The sequence below is a fragment of the Corvus kubaryi genome, unplaced genomic scaffold (assembly GCF_017639235.1).
Source record: "Corvus kubaryi isolate FWS band 111438036 unplaced genomic scaffold, C.kubaryi_AGA036_p1.0 37391, whole genome shotgun sequence".
In the NCBI taxonomy this organism is placed as follows: Eukaryota; Metazoa; Chordata; class Aves; order Passeriformes; family Corvidae; genus Corvus; species Corvus kubaryi.
The window spans coordinates 6,902,782-6,917,407 of NW_024581130.1; the positions used below are offsets into that span (position 1 = coordinate 6,902,782).

A 14,626-nucleotide genomic window follows, 5' to 3' on the forward strand; every position below is an offset into this window, starting at 1 on the left:
GATTCGATCCATCCGCCAGCAGGACAAGCGGCGGGGTGGCGAGGCGGAAAAAAAAAAGCGGGTCGGGCGTGCCTTCCAGCCCGGGATCCGCCACGGGGTGCGGCCGCAACCGCCCACACCGCCACCCCCCCCCGCTCCGCCGTGGCGGCCGCCCTGTGCCGGCCGGAGCCCGCCCTGGCGGCAGGTGAGCGGCGGGACGGCGGCCGGGAGCGCGGAACGGGGCCGGGGGGCCGGGCGGGCGCCTCCGCCAGCACCCCGTGGCGGATCCCGGGCTGGAAGGCACGCCCGACCCGCTGCCCGTTCCCCGCCTCGCCACCCCGCCGCTTGTCCTGCTGGCGGATGGATCGAATCCTTGGGCTTTTCCTTCCTGTGTGTTTTAGATGCCAAGTGGAAAGCGATAACTGGCCAAATTAAGAAAGCTGTGGAAGCCTATGAGCCGTGTGTAAAGGAAAATTGCAGCTGCCACCAAAGGTGAGAGACTGGTTTCCTTTCGACTGCGCCGGTCTCCGGACATAGGAGGGAATACTTTCGGCAGCGCTGGTGGACTGGGAATTAGCTAGGGAATATTTGGGCCCAAAAGTGTCACATCTGCAGCTATCGGACACCGCTGGTCACACGCCTTGTTACCCTTTGCAACTGAACATACAGTGTGTTGGCATTTCAAATATGACCACGCAATAAATCATACACATAGCTGGTGACATTTGGCTAAACAACCCACTTCTGCCTTCTCACTCAGTAGGATTGAGGGGTGGGGGTTGATACCTTTAAGCAGTATTTTTGTTTAAAGGAGGAAAAGGAATTTAGGAGTTACCATATTCTTCTGTTTTTAGGATTAGGATTTCGGATGCAGAAACACAGATGCCCAACTTTAAGCCTCCTATTTAAAATTATCGGATGTGCTCACTCATTTTTGGTTTTGAGTGCTATATTGGCTTCTAAAATCCGATGAGTTATATTGAGCAACTATTTGTATACTCTGTTTGGAGCTTTTGATCTTCATTGCTCTTGAAATATTGATGAGGGAAAGTCTCTTTTAGCTGAGCCTTCCAGTCTTTTTCCTAAATTCCAGTCCAGATACAGCCTAAACACATATCCTAATATTTAAACATACACCCCACCAGATCCTGCCCGCCTTTGGGCAAAACACCTTCCCAAGTGGTTACGACCTCCAATGATACACTGGACATGATAGTCAGTAGTAACATGAAGTTAGGATGGCTGTGGATGTGCCATGGCACTGCAACTCTCATCCTGTTCTCAAGCTCATCCCGTTTGCATCCCTGCCAGACTGCTCATGCTGTTGTGGTCAGATCATCCACACGATGGCAATTCCTGACATAGTTTTACTGCTCTCTACCCGATTAGGAAATAGCAGAATTCTGGAGGTTGGAGGGGACCTCTCGAAATCATCAAGTCCAATCCCTCTGCTCAAATAGGGTTGCCAGGACTGCGTCCAGTCAGGTTTTGAATATCTCAACATTAATATGTCAAAGAAACTCCACAGCCCATCTGGGCAACCTGTACCAGTGTTTGACCACCCGCACAGTGGGATCACCCTGACAATGTTTTCTTAAACTGAAGCATTGATGCAATGTCTACCTAAAAGCAAAGGATGTTTCCTTGACTGTTACAATCAGACAGTGTTTATTACATGCTCCCAAGCAGTTAGATCAGAGGACCTTTACACTAAATTTATATAAATTGCATCCTCATGCTGTGTGGTCTTAAATTTATTGGGTTTGTGTTTCCGTACTGTGTTCCTGGAGCTCATTGTGATGTGCAGAAGTCACAGGACATGTGCTGCATAGGCCTGTCCTCCTGGGCCAGCTGTCACTCACCCAGTGTTGCTGTGTGATGGTATTTCATGCAACCAGACTGTTACCTTCTTTTTTGATGTCTACATAGCATGACATTGTATGAGGAGTTTAGTCCTGGTGTGCCCCATCATTCGTGGAGGGCCAGAGCAAAAGGCTGAAGTGAGCTGAAGGCTTTTACCAAAACATGCCAGGGTATGTCAGATACTTTGTGGGAGAGTAACTGGAGTTGTCCTGTGCTGGGCTTTGTGTTCAGGCAAACAGCATGTAGGTAAAAGTGTGAAGGTTGGACCTACAAGTCTCTGAGGAACTTCCAAGTGACTTAAAGTCTCCCAGCAGAGCTCCTGGAAGCTACATGGAGCTTGTTTAGCTAGAAGCCTGCTCTGCACACTGCAATAATTTAATGCACAGTATCCTCCCTGTGGTACATAATAATGGCTGATGGTTTTGTTTCAGTGTCTGGAAGCAGGACCTGGCTCCTTTCCGAGGTGGCATTTCCAAGGAGACAATGTCAGATGTGGTGAGCCGGAAGCTTGGGACACACTACCAAATAATTAAAAACAAACTGTACCGTGAGCAGGACTGCATGTTCCCTGCAAGGTAAGAGCTGTGCAGATCTCCTCTCCCTAGCTGGGATAGAAGAGTACTTCCAACGCTACCAAGCTGGAATTCATTGTCCAATGGTATTTCAGAGGTCTGAATCAGAGCAGGGGCCTAGAAAGTAAACTATTAGGCTTAAATGTATCAGTAGGAAAGTGTCACTGTTGCACTTCAGTGTACAAAGGGTCCGTTGGTTGTGGGATCCCAGAGAAAGCTCAGATCAGGCCAGATTAATAGCCTGTGTTGCTTCATTGGTGTCCATACTGCAGTGGGACTTGGAGGCTGCTCCCAGTTTGCATCATGGTATGGCTTAGGCTCACCATCTCTTCTGCCTCTGTGCAGAGAAAGGCCTGCAAGAGACTGCAGGGTTCCGATGCCTTATTATAGCTCTTTTGGCACGTGTCATTTCTCCACAGATGCAGTGGGGTTGAGCACTTCATTCTGGGGATCATCTACCGCCTCCCTGACATGGAAATGGTGATCAATGTGCGAGACTACCCCCAGGTTCCCAAGTGGATGAAACCCATTATCCCAGTCTTCTCCTTCAGTAAGGTACACACACCTTAAAAAGCTGAGCATTTCCAAGATGTGCATGTCCCTCTTTCTCTTGGGAACGTATTTTTGAGGAAGGTTTTCTGTGCATCAAAATTGCTTGCTCCTTTTTGCCCTTTGTTTCCTTTCGCTTCCAGTTTTCTGGCAGACAGACTTGCAGATCGATTAGATAGAGCAGCTTTTCCCTCTATTAGCTCCTCTTCCAGGTCAAAAAGTGTACCTCTGCCGCAGTGGAATGATGCACAGCTGGATGGGATATGTGCCAGCCTTGCTGTCATTTGCTGCAATACCTCTGGTAAAATTGTAGCCGTAGTTTATCAGTAATATTAAGGATTTTTGATCATGTCCGTTGTCATACAGTAATCTCATTTAATGTGAATATTTTAGTCCTGTTTTTGTGGTACCACAGATGAGTGTTTCTGACTTTCTTTTCTATAATATTGTCATCTTCTATGAACCCTTTTCCCTTGGATTCCATTTTCCACCTGCAAATGTGCACACACACACAGAGGCACATGCATGCATGGAGACCATTGCTCTTTGTTTCTCTGTTCCCAGACTCAAGAACCCTCCTTCATGTTTTCCTACCTCTCAGACTCTTAAACCTGACTGTAGCATAGTGTCTCATCCTTTCCAGCAAATTATTCTAACACCTCAAGCTTTGGCTAATCTTGCTTTGCCCAAATCCTCCACTTTCACAGCCTAACCGTGATTCTGCCCTTGGTTGAAGTCCAGCAGACAGTAAGATGCAAAGAGAAGCAAAACCTTATTTGGTCTTTCTAGTTCAAACCCAGCTGTTTCTGCTGACTTGCAGCATCTTACTCTGAACGTAGGTCTTCAGCTCATGCAATCTGAACCATAATATGATCCATAACTATTGCCTGCTCCCTGGAGATCCTAAAATTCTCTCTAGATTTTCAGTACAGCCAATAACCATGTTTGCTGCTCGATGCAGTAGTAAAGCCAGACAGTAAAGACAGCTGTCTTTCCCCTTGACCATTGCACAACCTTAACTCTAGCCAGCAGAATCCAAGATTTTCCAAAGCAGGTTGCAGGAGTTTAATCTTTGCATCTGTGTTCATCATTCTGCTCCTGGGTGCCCTGCAAGACCCCACAAGAAACGGAGCTCTACACTCACTGTTGTCCAGTATCTGAACTGTAACCTCAACCCTCTCTTAATTGAAACCCAGTGGTGCAGGCACAGCTCACATTTCACCAGCCAGTGTCAGGAAAACTTCAGGGTTCTGGTCCCATGGGCTTTCTAAGGCTGAAAGCATAAGGAATTGAATGATTGTCCTATTCTGCATCTCAGAAGGTGACCGTGGGGCAGTGGTGGAGCTGATGTGGTTTGTTACCAGTGCCTGTTTGTAGCAGGACTGAGAAGGAGCAGATAAAGAAGCAGACACTCACTCAAGTTGGAAGGGACCTCAGAAGGTCACCCAGTCCAGCACCTTGCTCAGAGCAGGACCAGCTCTGGGCTGCATCCTGCCCAGGTCTGAGCATCCTCGAGGACAGCGTGTCCACAGACAGAATTTGACCTCTGTCAGAATGAAAACATATTTCCCACTATCTAACTGGAATTTCTCTTCTTGTAATCAAAGCCTATCGCCACTCAGTCTGGCTCTGCACTTCAGAAAAGAGTGTGCCTCCACCTGAACTCTCCTAGTAGGCAGTAGGAGATGGCATTTACATTCCCCTAAGCCTCTTCTTCCCCTGCATGGACAAACCCATTCCTCAGCCCCTGTTCATAAGTCATGTGCACTAACCTCCTGACTACTTTGGTGGCCTTGGACTCTGCAGTATCTCCAGGTGGCAGATAGATGGATAATTGTGTAGGAAGTTTATTACTAGTGCAAGAAAGTTGCCTATAGTCTGGTTTTATGGAAGGGTTTAGTCTTCCTTAAGTGCTGGTCTTCCCTCTGATAGTATGTGGGGATTTAAGCAACCGAACAGGAGTGAGGAACTGGAATTCTTACATGACCTGGATATTTATTACAGTGAATTGTTAAGTGATCTCTAGGAAGGCTGGAGTGAACTGAGGTGTTGGAAACCTTAATGTCAAAGTGTCTCTAAGTGCCTCTATCTCTGAGGAGGTAATAATGCCTCTTGACTTCTCATCAGAAGAAAACATTTGTAGCTACACATAGGCACAAGCCTATAGAAAGGTGAGTTGAGCTCAGGTCTTTTGCTCTTTACTAATCAGCTGCATCATGGATTTCTTTTGCTATTTTCTACATGAAAGTCCTGTGTCATCACAAAGCAAGACAAGGCCTTTTAAAAATCATTGAAGCATTTCAGTATCAAGCTGTCTTCATGTGAACCCTGCCCAGGGAGGCTGTGGAGTCTCCCTCTCAGGAGACATTCCAAACCCACCTGGACATGTTTCTGCGTCACCTGCTCTAGGTGACCCTGCCTTGGCAGGGGGGTTGGACTGGATGACCTCCAGAGGTCCCTTCCAACCCTATTAATTCTGTGATTCTGTGGTTCTGTAACCCCAGCAAATGGTGACTGCAAAGCTCTTGTGGCCTCTTACGGAAGCGTAATGGAGAAAGCCAGCAGAGCTCCCAGGAGGCATGCTTGTTACTGGTGGGCTCAATCAGTACACCAAAGTAGATATTACTCTCATTCTTGCATTACTCTCCTTTTTCTCAAGACATCTGAATACAATGATATCATGTATCCTGCCTGGACATTTTGGGAAGGAGGACCAGCTGTTTGGCCGATTTACCCAACAGGTTTAGGGCGCTGGGACCTCATGAGAGAGGACCTCAGAAGGTATGTTTTGGAAATGGTTATGTGTGGGGGGAGGTTTCATGGAAGACAAAGATCCATCTTGCACTGGGCAGCACTGGGCCGGTGTTGATGTCTAGGACCATAGGTCTGTTGGCCTGTGATCTGTCCTGCTGCCTCACATTAACTACCTACAGCTTAACTGCTGTATGGGAATTCTCCATGGAAACCTTGGATGATGTAACTGGAAGTTATAATTAGCTCCTCTGTTTGCAACCCTTTAGTAAGGAATGCAGAGGACAAACTATGCACATCCTTCTTCATGCTGTCAGGGCCAGATTACTATCGGGTTTGGGGAGAGCAGGTTTGTCAATAAAGTAGCAGTTATCTTTTGCCTGCAGAAATCTCCCCTGACATACAGAAATATTTTTCTTTCTTTTCAACTACTTCTCTAGGAGCTGTGGTTTTTTCAGTGCAGGGATGATCCAGGATGTTTGTATAAGCTTCTGGAAGGCTAAAGGAAAGCCTTCTTTAGATCTGCTTTTACTTGAGTGTCGTTGTGCAATAAGAAAACCTGGAATTATTCCTAAGAATCAAGAGTCACTACTGGGCTAAGACAGAAGATGTTTCTGGCTGGGAGTCTTCCTTTTGGCAGGATCTTTTGACTTATTAGCAGAGTAAGGGGCTGCTTCCCATGGAGAGTGACAAACCAAGTATGCAACAGTGAGTGAACATAGAAACAAAATAGCAAAAACCACTTCTATGTAACTGACTTGACATCAGAATGCAAGGTTGACTCTTTCCCTTTTCAAAATCTGAAGATCTACGTGACTATTCTTAGCTAAAGCTTAATGTGTTGTAGTGTAACCGAGGTCCAAAGCAGTTACTCATCCTTGTGTTTTCACTTGTGTCACTGGGTTAAAAGGAGATGCAAAGCTTGACCTGCATAGATAGAGCAGCTTGGGGGTCAGGACCTGCATGTTCCACCAGGTGCAGTAGAAAAGTATGGCAGAGTTCCCCTGAGAGGTGGTGAGGCAGGTGACTGCACTGACAGAAAAAAACCCAGGTGAACAGCTATTTTGAAGGACTTGATTAGGTTTAAAATGAAAGTGATTATGAAAAACAATGAACTCCTGTGTTTTAAGTGCAAAACTCTAGGTGGGTTTTTTGTTTCTTGATTGGTAGTTTTGTTTTGTAGTGGGAAATGACTGATTAGAAACTCTCCAGTGGTTTTTCACTATCCATATTCAGTGAAGTACAGCAAAATAAAGCCACAGTGCAAACAGTGGATTCAAATCTTAGGTAAACTTTTCATACCCTTCAAGGTTTGGTGGGGGGTTGTGTGTGTCATACATTGTTTTGAGTGAAAGGTGTTCTGGAAAGTAGCCTATATCGTGTTGCCTTAAACACAACACTCACAGGAAAACCTGTTTCTTTGCACTTGGCTGAGAGGTTTTTTCTGCTATAATGAAGAAAGTGATTTCCATAAAAAATGAAGAATGGAAAGAGACATCATGCTGTGAAAGCTGATGAGAGTGCCGCTTCATGGTTATATTAAATCATTTATTGCCATGTATAAAAAATATTTTCAGATCTGCAGAAAAATGGCCATGGAAGAAAAAAATCTCTAAAGGATATTTCCGAGGGTCCAGGTGAGCATATTTTCCTGCAACAGAAGATTCTACCAACATAGGCTGTGGCAGCTCTCTGTATGTAGAAATTTCCATGTCTCTAAGACCTAATCCCTAATTAAGTGTAACTCAGAGTGTGTTTTCCAAAAGTAAGGAAAGTGAGACATGTTGTACAGCATTGCACCATTAGTTATTCTCCATAAGAGTTGCCATTTGCAACTAGTTTATTATAATCACCTAATATTGGAAACAGAAGTTGTGATGGATTTGCCACATTATTTCTTAATGACTAAAACTGTCACCTCAGGAACCCGCTTGTTTTGTTCTGTGAAGGGAACCGCAGGGGCTTGATACAAATTTAAAGATTTAATATTGCTGTTCATGCTTCCTGACAATGTGAATGCTTTATGGGCTGTGCAAATGCTCCACGCTGAATGAAAAGTGTTCTGGCCTTAAGTTACCTGAGTGGTGGGGGATAAGAGAAGGTTATTTTTGACCTCTCTCCAGTGACAGTTTGAAACAATGTTAAACCCCATACTTTGTTTCTTCCCTTTCCCCAATAGAGAAGGATTTGATGGCTTACCGGGTAGGCTCCGGAAGTGATGAGGAAAGTGTCTCAGGGATGTCATAACCTTGTTTTAAAGTCCTGTCAGAGGGATCACTGCTGAAGATGCTGAGCAGCTCTTAACTCCCTGTGAATAAGGAGAGAGTTAAAGCATTTGGCACCCATCAGGATAAAGCCTGAAGGAAGCAGGATTTGTCCTGGGAATTGTTTAAATAATACTGTTAAATATATAGTAAGTCAAATAATTTTGGTAGCCATAACTCATACTCTTCTGTTAATATACCCTTGGACAGAAATACACTGTGGGACACACTTCATAATGTTTTGGGGACACAGAGGGAGGCCAGCCTCAGAAAGAAGCAGTGCCTTGAGTTGTGTAGTCTGTTAGCTGTGTTGAGTCATGTGGATTGGCAATTAGTGATAGCATTTCTTTTTCAGAACAAGCCCTGAGAGAGATCCCCTCATCCTGCTGTCCCGAGAAAACCCAGAACTTGTTGACGCTGAGTACACTAAAAACCAGGCTTGGAAGTCTGAAAAGGTGTGTGGGTGTTTGTCTGTCTTCTGAGTGTGAAGGCCAGAAAGGGTGGCATTGCAAGATGGCTTTGATGAGTGAGAAATAGCTTGTTGGAGAGTTGTGGGTGATCCTTTAGAGTGGGGGAGGTTTGTAGTTCCCTTGATGGCCGCACCTCTCTGACAGATGAAAGGAGGGAGTCTCTAGAGCCTGGCAGGCCAAACACTCTTCTTCCTTCTACGCTTTTTGTTCAAGGAAAGCAGAACACATAAGAAAATGAACCTCTGCCAATCTTCTCCTCTCCCACAACAACAAAATTGGCCAACCCTTCCCCTTCTATCTCTGAGCTGCCTCTGTGGTGTTGTCAGTCTTTAAACCTTTTTCTGTTTTCTCTATTTCTTGATCCTATTGTGGATAACTTTCTGATAACTGTTGCTGATAACTTTTTAGTTTCTTGCTTAGTCTACAGTCCAGCTCTCTCCAGACAGTCTTGGCTAATCTGGTTACACTTGGCTTCACACAGTCCATTGTCCCAAGCTGTTTTCCACTCTGTAGCTGCCAACAAAACATTATCATTTAATGTGTTTGTGCTGGCATTCACTTACAGGCAGTGTGTAATTTACTGAGCTTTTTTTCTTGTTTGAAGGGCTGGGAATTCTTTATAATCCTTCTAACAGCCCACCAGAGAAGGTTTTCTCAGAAGTGGGAATGGAAGGTTTTGACACATCACCTTTGTTTCTAACTAAGAAGGAAAACAAATCACAATTTGAAGTTTATGTTGTTGTTGTTGTTTTTTTTTTTAATTATCTTTGTTTTAAGGACACCTTAGGAAAGCCTCCTGCAAAGGAAATTCCACTGGTTGATCACTGCAAATACAAGTAAGAGTTTTGATTAGTAAAGCTGTGCAAGGGCTGTGGGTTATTCTTTCCTTGCATGGTGTAGGGTCTCATTTTATTTTAAGGTCTAATTCAACAACCAGCTCCAAGTAGATGTGAAAGCTTGTGGGCAGATATAAGACAGTTGAAAACTTGGGAGCTTAGCATGACAAGTGCTGCCACTGGGTGTATGTAGTAAAAGAGAGAACCTGAAATCTGATTCAGCAGACATAGTACTAATTCACACTTTTTATGTTGTTTGGGGGAATGTGGTTTTGATTTACAAAGGTTTTTATTCTTTAACTACTTTAGTGAGGGTTTTTTGGTGTAATACTCTCACAGGTTTCTGTGTACAATATAAACTCTTAGTGTGTATGCACTTGTGTGTCAGATGTTTTGCTTTTTCTTCTGCTAGTTGTGATTCTGCCAGCCAGAATCTGCTGATATAAGAGCTCAGTCATTTGGCTGAATCTGTGTTTTTGTGCAAATGTGATTGACTTGTCTCATTTTGTATTTCACTAGACTGTAGCCCAGATTTCTCCCTTCTGTTACTCATGCACTGCCCAACTCTGATGCTCCCCAGCCCATCATATGGTGTAGGCTGACATCCCCTCCCACACTTTTGTTGTAGCCCAGGGTGGTAGGGTCAACATGAACTTTTGTCTGCTCCCTTCAGCATAGGTGTTATAGCAGGCTGGCTTGGCTGGGGTCGTGGATGGTGGGAGCTGTGTCTGGAATTGGACAGAGGCATTTCTTTGCTTCCAGACCATGTTCTTGTTACATCTCTACATGTATTTGTTGAGTTCCTCATACAATGAGCTCCTTGTCCCTGCCTTGAGCTCCTAGGTAATACAATGGATGCAAAGTAATTTCAGATTTACTCCTTGTCATTTACTGCTGAGCTAAGTTTAGCTGTAATTCCCGTCTTGCCCAAAATATATACAATATATAAGCTTCATCTCACCCAAAATAGCTTCATTAAAGGAACAACTCTCTTCCCCCAGCCCAAAATGTTTGACTTCAAAGATCAGTTATATGTACTGGGGAGGTTTACCTGTAGGAAAAACAACTTTCCATATAATAGGAGAAATGTGGGTTTGAAAAAGAAAACAAGTAAGCAAACAAACATCTCTCTGAGATACAGTTTGCTAAGAAAAATACCCCCTTGCCACAGTCAAGCCCACTTTACTAACTTGGCAGAAAATACTGAAAACAAAATTGTGGATTCTTTGTTATCTGCAGAGTTCATCTGTTGTGTGCCGGCCCATTTAACCTCCTAGGGTTGCATTCCCAAGTTAAAATGGAACAATTACATTCAGATTAAAGCAGAATCCTAGAGGAAAAAATAACCTGAGATAGATGTGGCAAAGCACAACAATGAACAGAAAAGCTTCACTGCAAGGCAAGAGAGAATTGGGAAAAATTTCCTTGTGGTTGACAGAGTCTCTGGGTGATCCTGTATGGTCACGGGATCCATGTTGTGACCTTCCATGCCTTGTTGGCAGTTGTCCATCAGGCCTCCTTCAGTTTGTCATAGGCAGGTGCCTTTATCACAGGTAAAGCCTCACACCTTGATTTTCTCACTGAGTTTTGACAGACAGCAGAAACTCACCTAGCACATCCATAACTTCAGCTCACCTTTCCCGTGAGCAGCTTCAAATAAATGCGTTTCCTCTGTTTTAGCAACTGGTGTGCTGCTCAGTGTGAGGGAGGCCCCCAGCTGCTGCCTGTCAGGGAAGGTTCACTGCTGCCTGGAGACCAGCACAGCACATTTCCTCACACAAAATGTGTAATGAGGTCCCTCTCTTTGCTGATCCTTTTAAAGGTACCTGTTTAATTTCCGGGGAGTGGCAGCCAGTTTCCGCTTGAAACACCTTTTCTTGTGCGGCTCACTCGTCTTTCATGTCGGAGAAGAGTGGTTGGAGTTCTTCTACCCCCAGCTGAAGCCTTGGGTCCACTACATCCCGGTGCGGTCAGACCTCTCTGATGTCAGGTGTGAGGCCTGAGGCCCCTCCATGGAGCATTCCATACCATGGGAAAGCCTTTGGGAAGGTGGGATGGTTTGTGTTAGGCCATGAAGTGCCTCCTCTCTGAGGCATCAAGCAAAGACTCATGGTCTTCCCTCTTCATCACTGCCCCCAAAGAATCCTTTGCTCATATTACTTGGGGAGTACAGTTTCACTGGAGTGTGTAGGTCTGTCACTCTCAGAAATCAGCAGGCACTAGACACTGAAATTTGCAAGTGGGCAGCAGAGATAAGGGGGAAGAAGAACTTTTCAGTGGGCCAAAAATGTGTTAGCACCCAGATTTCTGCATGTTGTCCAGAACTGATGTGAAACAATCAAGAAGAGAAGTTTCTTCTGTGCTCTGAGGTGAGCACCACCTTCACTGAGTTGTAGACTCTTAACCTCACCCTCCCCAACAATTTAGCTAAGGGATGATGTTCTCCACTGAGCCAGTTGTTTCATAGCCTTTTTTTTTTTTTGTGTCTTCATTTTAGGGAGCTCTTGCAGTTTGTAAAGGAGAATGATGCCATAGCACAAGAAATTGCAAAGAGGTATGTTCTTCCTGGCTATTAGGCAGTCTTCTTCCAAAACATTTTCTTACACTGCTTTTGAAGGAGTTGCCCAACAAAGACGACCTAGTATAAGTAGGGTGCAGTATAACTGATCTTCTGCAATAACAGCAGGAGGGCTGGAGCACTCATAACAAGCAGGGGGAAGCAGAGAACAGGATTCTGTGCATAGCTCTTTGGTTCACATGTGACCCGTGTCAGGAGCCCCACGGAAAGCTGGCAGAGGTTGGGAGCTTTCGTCCCAGTATGAGGCGAGCTGGCTCCTGGGAGCTGTGTCTGCACTGTGAACATTATCTATCCACGCTGGCAGGGGCTGGCTTCTGAAGCAGCATGCATCAGTGCTGCTCTAGCTGTATGTGATAAGTGAAATCTGATATTTATTATCCCAGATAGCAAATACCATCTCGAGGACAGCACAAGCACTGCAACTGTCAGAGCTGTGAGCATGAATGAAAATTGTAAAATTAAAATAGACGGTACAGAGCAGCGTGTGTTGTTTCTCATTTGAAACAAGGAAGAGTGAAAGTTGATACACATCCAAACCAAAACTAATGACTCTTGTAGGAACTGGAAAACAGTCCTGACTGTGCCTTGTGTGTCTCTAGGGGACGTCAGTTCATCACTGAGCACTTGGAGATGGAGGACGTCTCCTGCTACTGGGAGCACCTGCTGTCTGAATATTCCCAAACGTTGACTTACAAAGTGAAAAGGAGGAAGAGCTACAGTGAGATCGCTTCTGAACGGCTGAAAACAGAACTGTAGAGACTTCTCTGTTTTTCTCTTCAGCTCAAACTGATCTCTGTGGACATCTGAAGATCAGTATTAACTTATTTCTTGCTCTCTCAGACTTATCTTATGCTCTAGAGCTACAGAGAACAGCAGTAGACTGTCTTGGACATTGCTTCCAGGCAGTGGTGCTTGGTTTTACTGTCACCACAAGAATGTTAAGTAGCATGTTGGATTATGGCTATTTAATGGGGTGGTCAGTCACACCTAGAGGAGGGGTGTTAGCATTTAGGCCTTAGTTACTACCTGTCTCAGAATGATCCTAAATCCCATTCAGTCAATAAGAAACCTTGCTGTTCATTTTGCTGGACTTTTTACCAAAAGTCATGGCAAGGTGTGCAGACTGTGAGCTGCACTCAGCTGGCAGATAAATGCCCCTTTGTTTGGCAAATGTTTTCTCAGCTGGGTGATAGCACTTGGGATATTAGGTGTTCTCTGACAGAAGCAGTTACTGGGATTTGGGGGTAACCTTTTTGGATAGCTTAGAGTTTATGTTTATGTTGGGTTTTAGAGGTTGATGGTAAGGCTTTGACATGCCATTGAAAGGATAAATGATCCTTACAGAGTTACCTTACCTACCTCACAGGGGAGCAGCAGGTGGTGGTGATGTGACCATCATCAGTGGTGTGCTTGGCAACTGAGACAGAGGTGGTTCATCCTCCAACAGATGAGCTGGGTGCCTGCACAGCCCTGCACAACTGAGCCCCTGTTAATTATCTCTCACCAGCTGCCTGGCCAGACATCCTGGATCCTTAGGAACCCACAGAAAGTATTGGCAGAGGTAGATTCAGCACTCCTTTTTTCCAAAAGTGCAGAGTCTGCTCTGATCCCCTTCTGTAATCTTGCCAGGATTATTTTGGGTTTTTTTAGTTAGAGGTTTTTTTGGGACTGGTAATACATCTGCTCACTTCAGTACTCATTTTTCTTCCCCACAGCTGTGCCACTTCTTCTCTCATCTCCTTCAGCCTGGTTGAGGGAACGTCTTCAGTCACACAGTAGTAGCTACTGCTCACATTACCCATTTTGAGGTGGTCACAGGCTGCTTGTGCTCTCTGTGTTTATGCCCACCACAGCCTCTCAGCCCAGAAGGACTGCAATTCCTGAAATGCTCTGTGGCCCTTGAGGTGAGAGGCCAGGAGGGAGCAGCATCTTCTCTGGCACCCAGACAGGTGATCAGGAGAATGTGGGGTGGCAGGAGGGACACTGGAGCCTCCCAGGAGAGCCTCAAGGCTGAGGGAGCAGCACATGATAATGGAAGAGGATGATAGCAACAGCTCTCAGGCCTGTCTGCAGTCAGTGTGCATCAGGGAAGAAGAAAATTGCATGGAACAATAACATTAAGTGCACGTGTGCCCTCACAGAGGCCTGGACATGTGTTTAGTGGGACAGTGTGTTGGTTTTGGGACCAGTGCTGGGGTTATCCCACCCGGCAGAGGAAACAGAACGGGGCATTTATAGAGCCTGGTTTCCCAGGGAAACTGTGCCAGAATGGAAAGGGTTTTCTGGTTTTCTATTTTGAGTCAACAGAGAGACAGCACTCCCAAGAAACTGAACAGCTCTGTATGATATTTTTAAACCATTTGTAATGAAGTGCTTTTTTGGAATAAAACAAACAAAAATGAAGTTTTGCTGGGTGCATTGTTGCTTCATCAGAAGAGCAAGAAAAGGTCTGCAGAGCCCCTGCTGTTCTACCCATAGATCATGCGATGAGACTTGATTGTCGCAGCTCAGGTGGCCCTTGGCCGACGTGATGCTCTGTCAGAAGTGGGGGAAGACTCCCGGGAGCCACCAAGTCCCATGGGAACTCCCAGGCACCTCCCCTGGTGGGGAGCTTTCAGTCCTTTGGTGAAAGGCCTCACAAATGAGTCTGGGGGCGCTTCGGCGGTCTTTGATGTTTTATGACGCCTTTTAATACACGACGGCTGCATCTGTGTCAGCGCAGTCGAGCCAGCAATGCCCCAGCAGACCTTCCCCCAGGGAGGGC

The 14,626-nt window shown here is 45.4% G+C and overlaps 1 protein-coding gene across 1 annotated transcript; it reads left to right on the top strand.

The window, feature by feature from the left end:
* Positions 1-108: 108 nt before the first annotated feature.
* Positions 109-14,265, top strand: POGLUT1 (protein O-glucosyltransferase 1; the record flags this gene model as incomplete). Its single annotated transcript, XM_042037893.1, has 11 exons — positions 109-184; positions 381-471; positions 2,274-2,417; positions 2,834-2,969; positions 5,623-5,744; positions 7,292-7,351; positions 8,334-8,433; positions 9,226-9,284; positions 11,107-11,274; positions 11,782-11,838; positions 12,462-14,265. Coding segments are annotated over 11 exons (1,170 nt in total), but the record flags the coding sequence as incomplete, so codon positions are not given.
* Between the last annotated feature and the right edge of the window lie 361 nt (positions 14,266-14,626).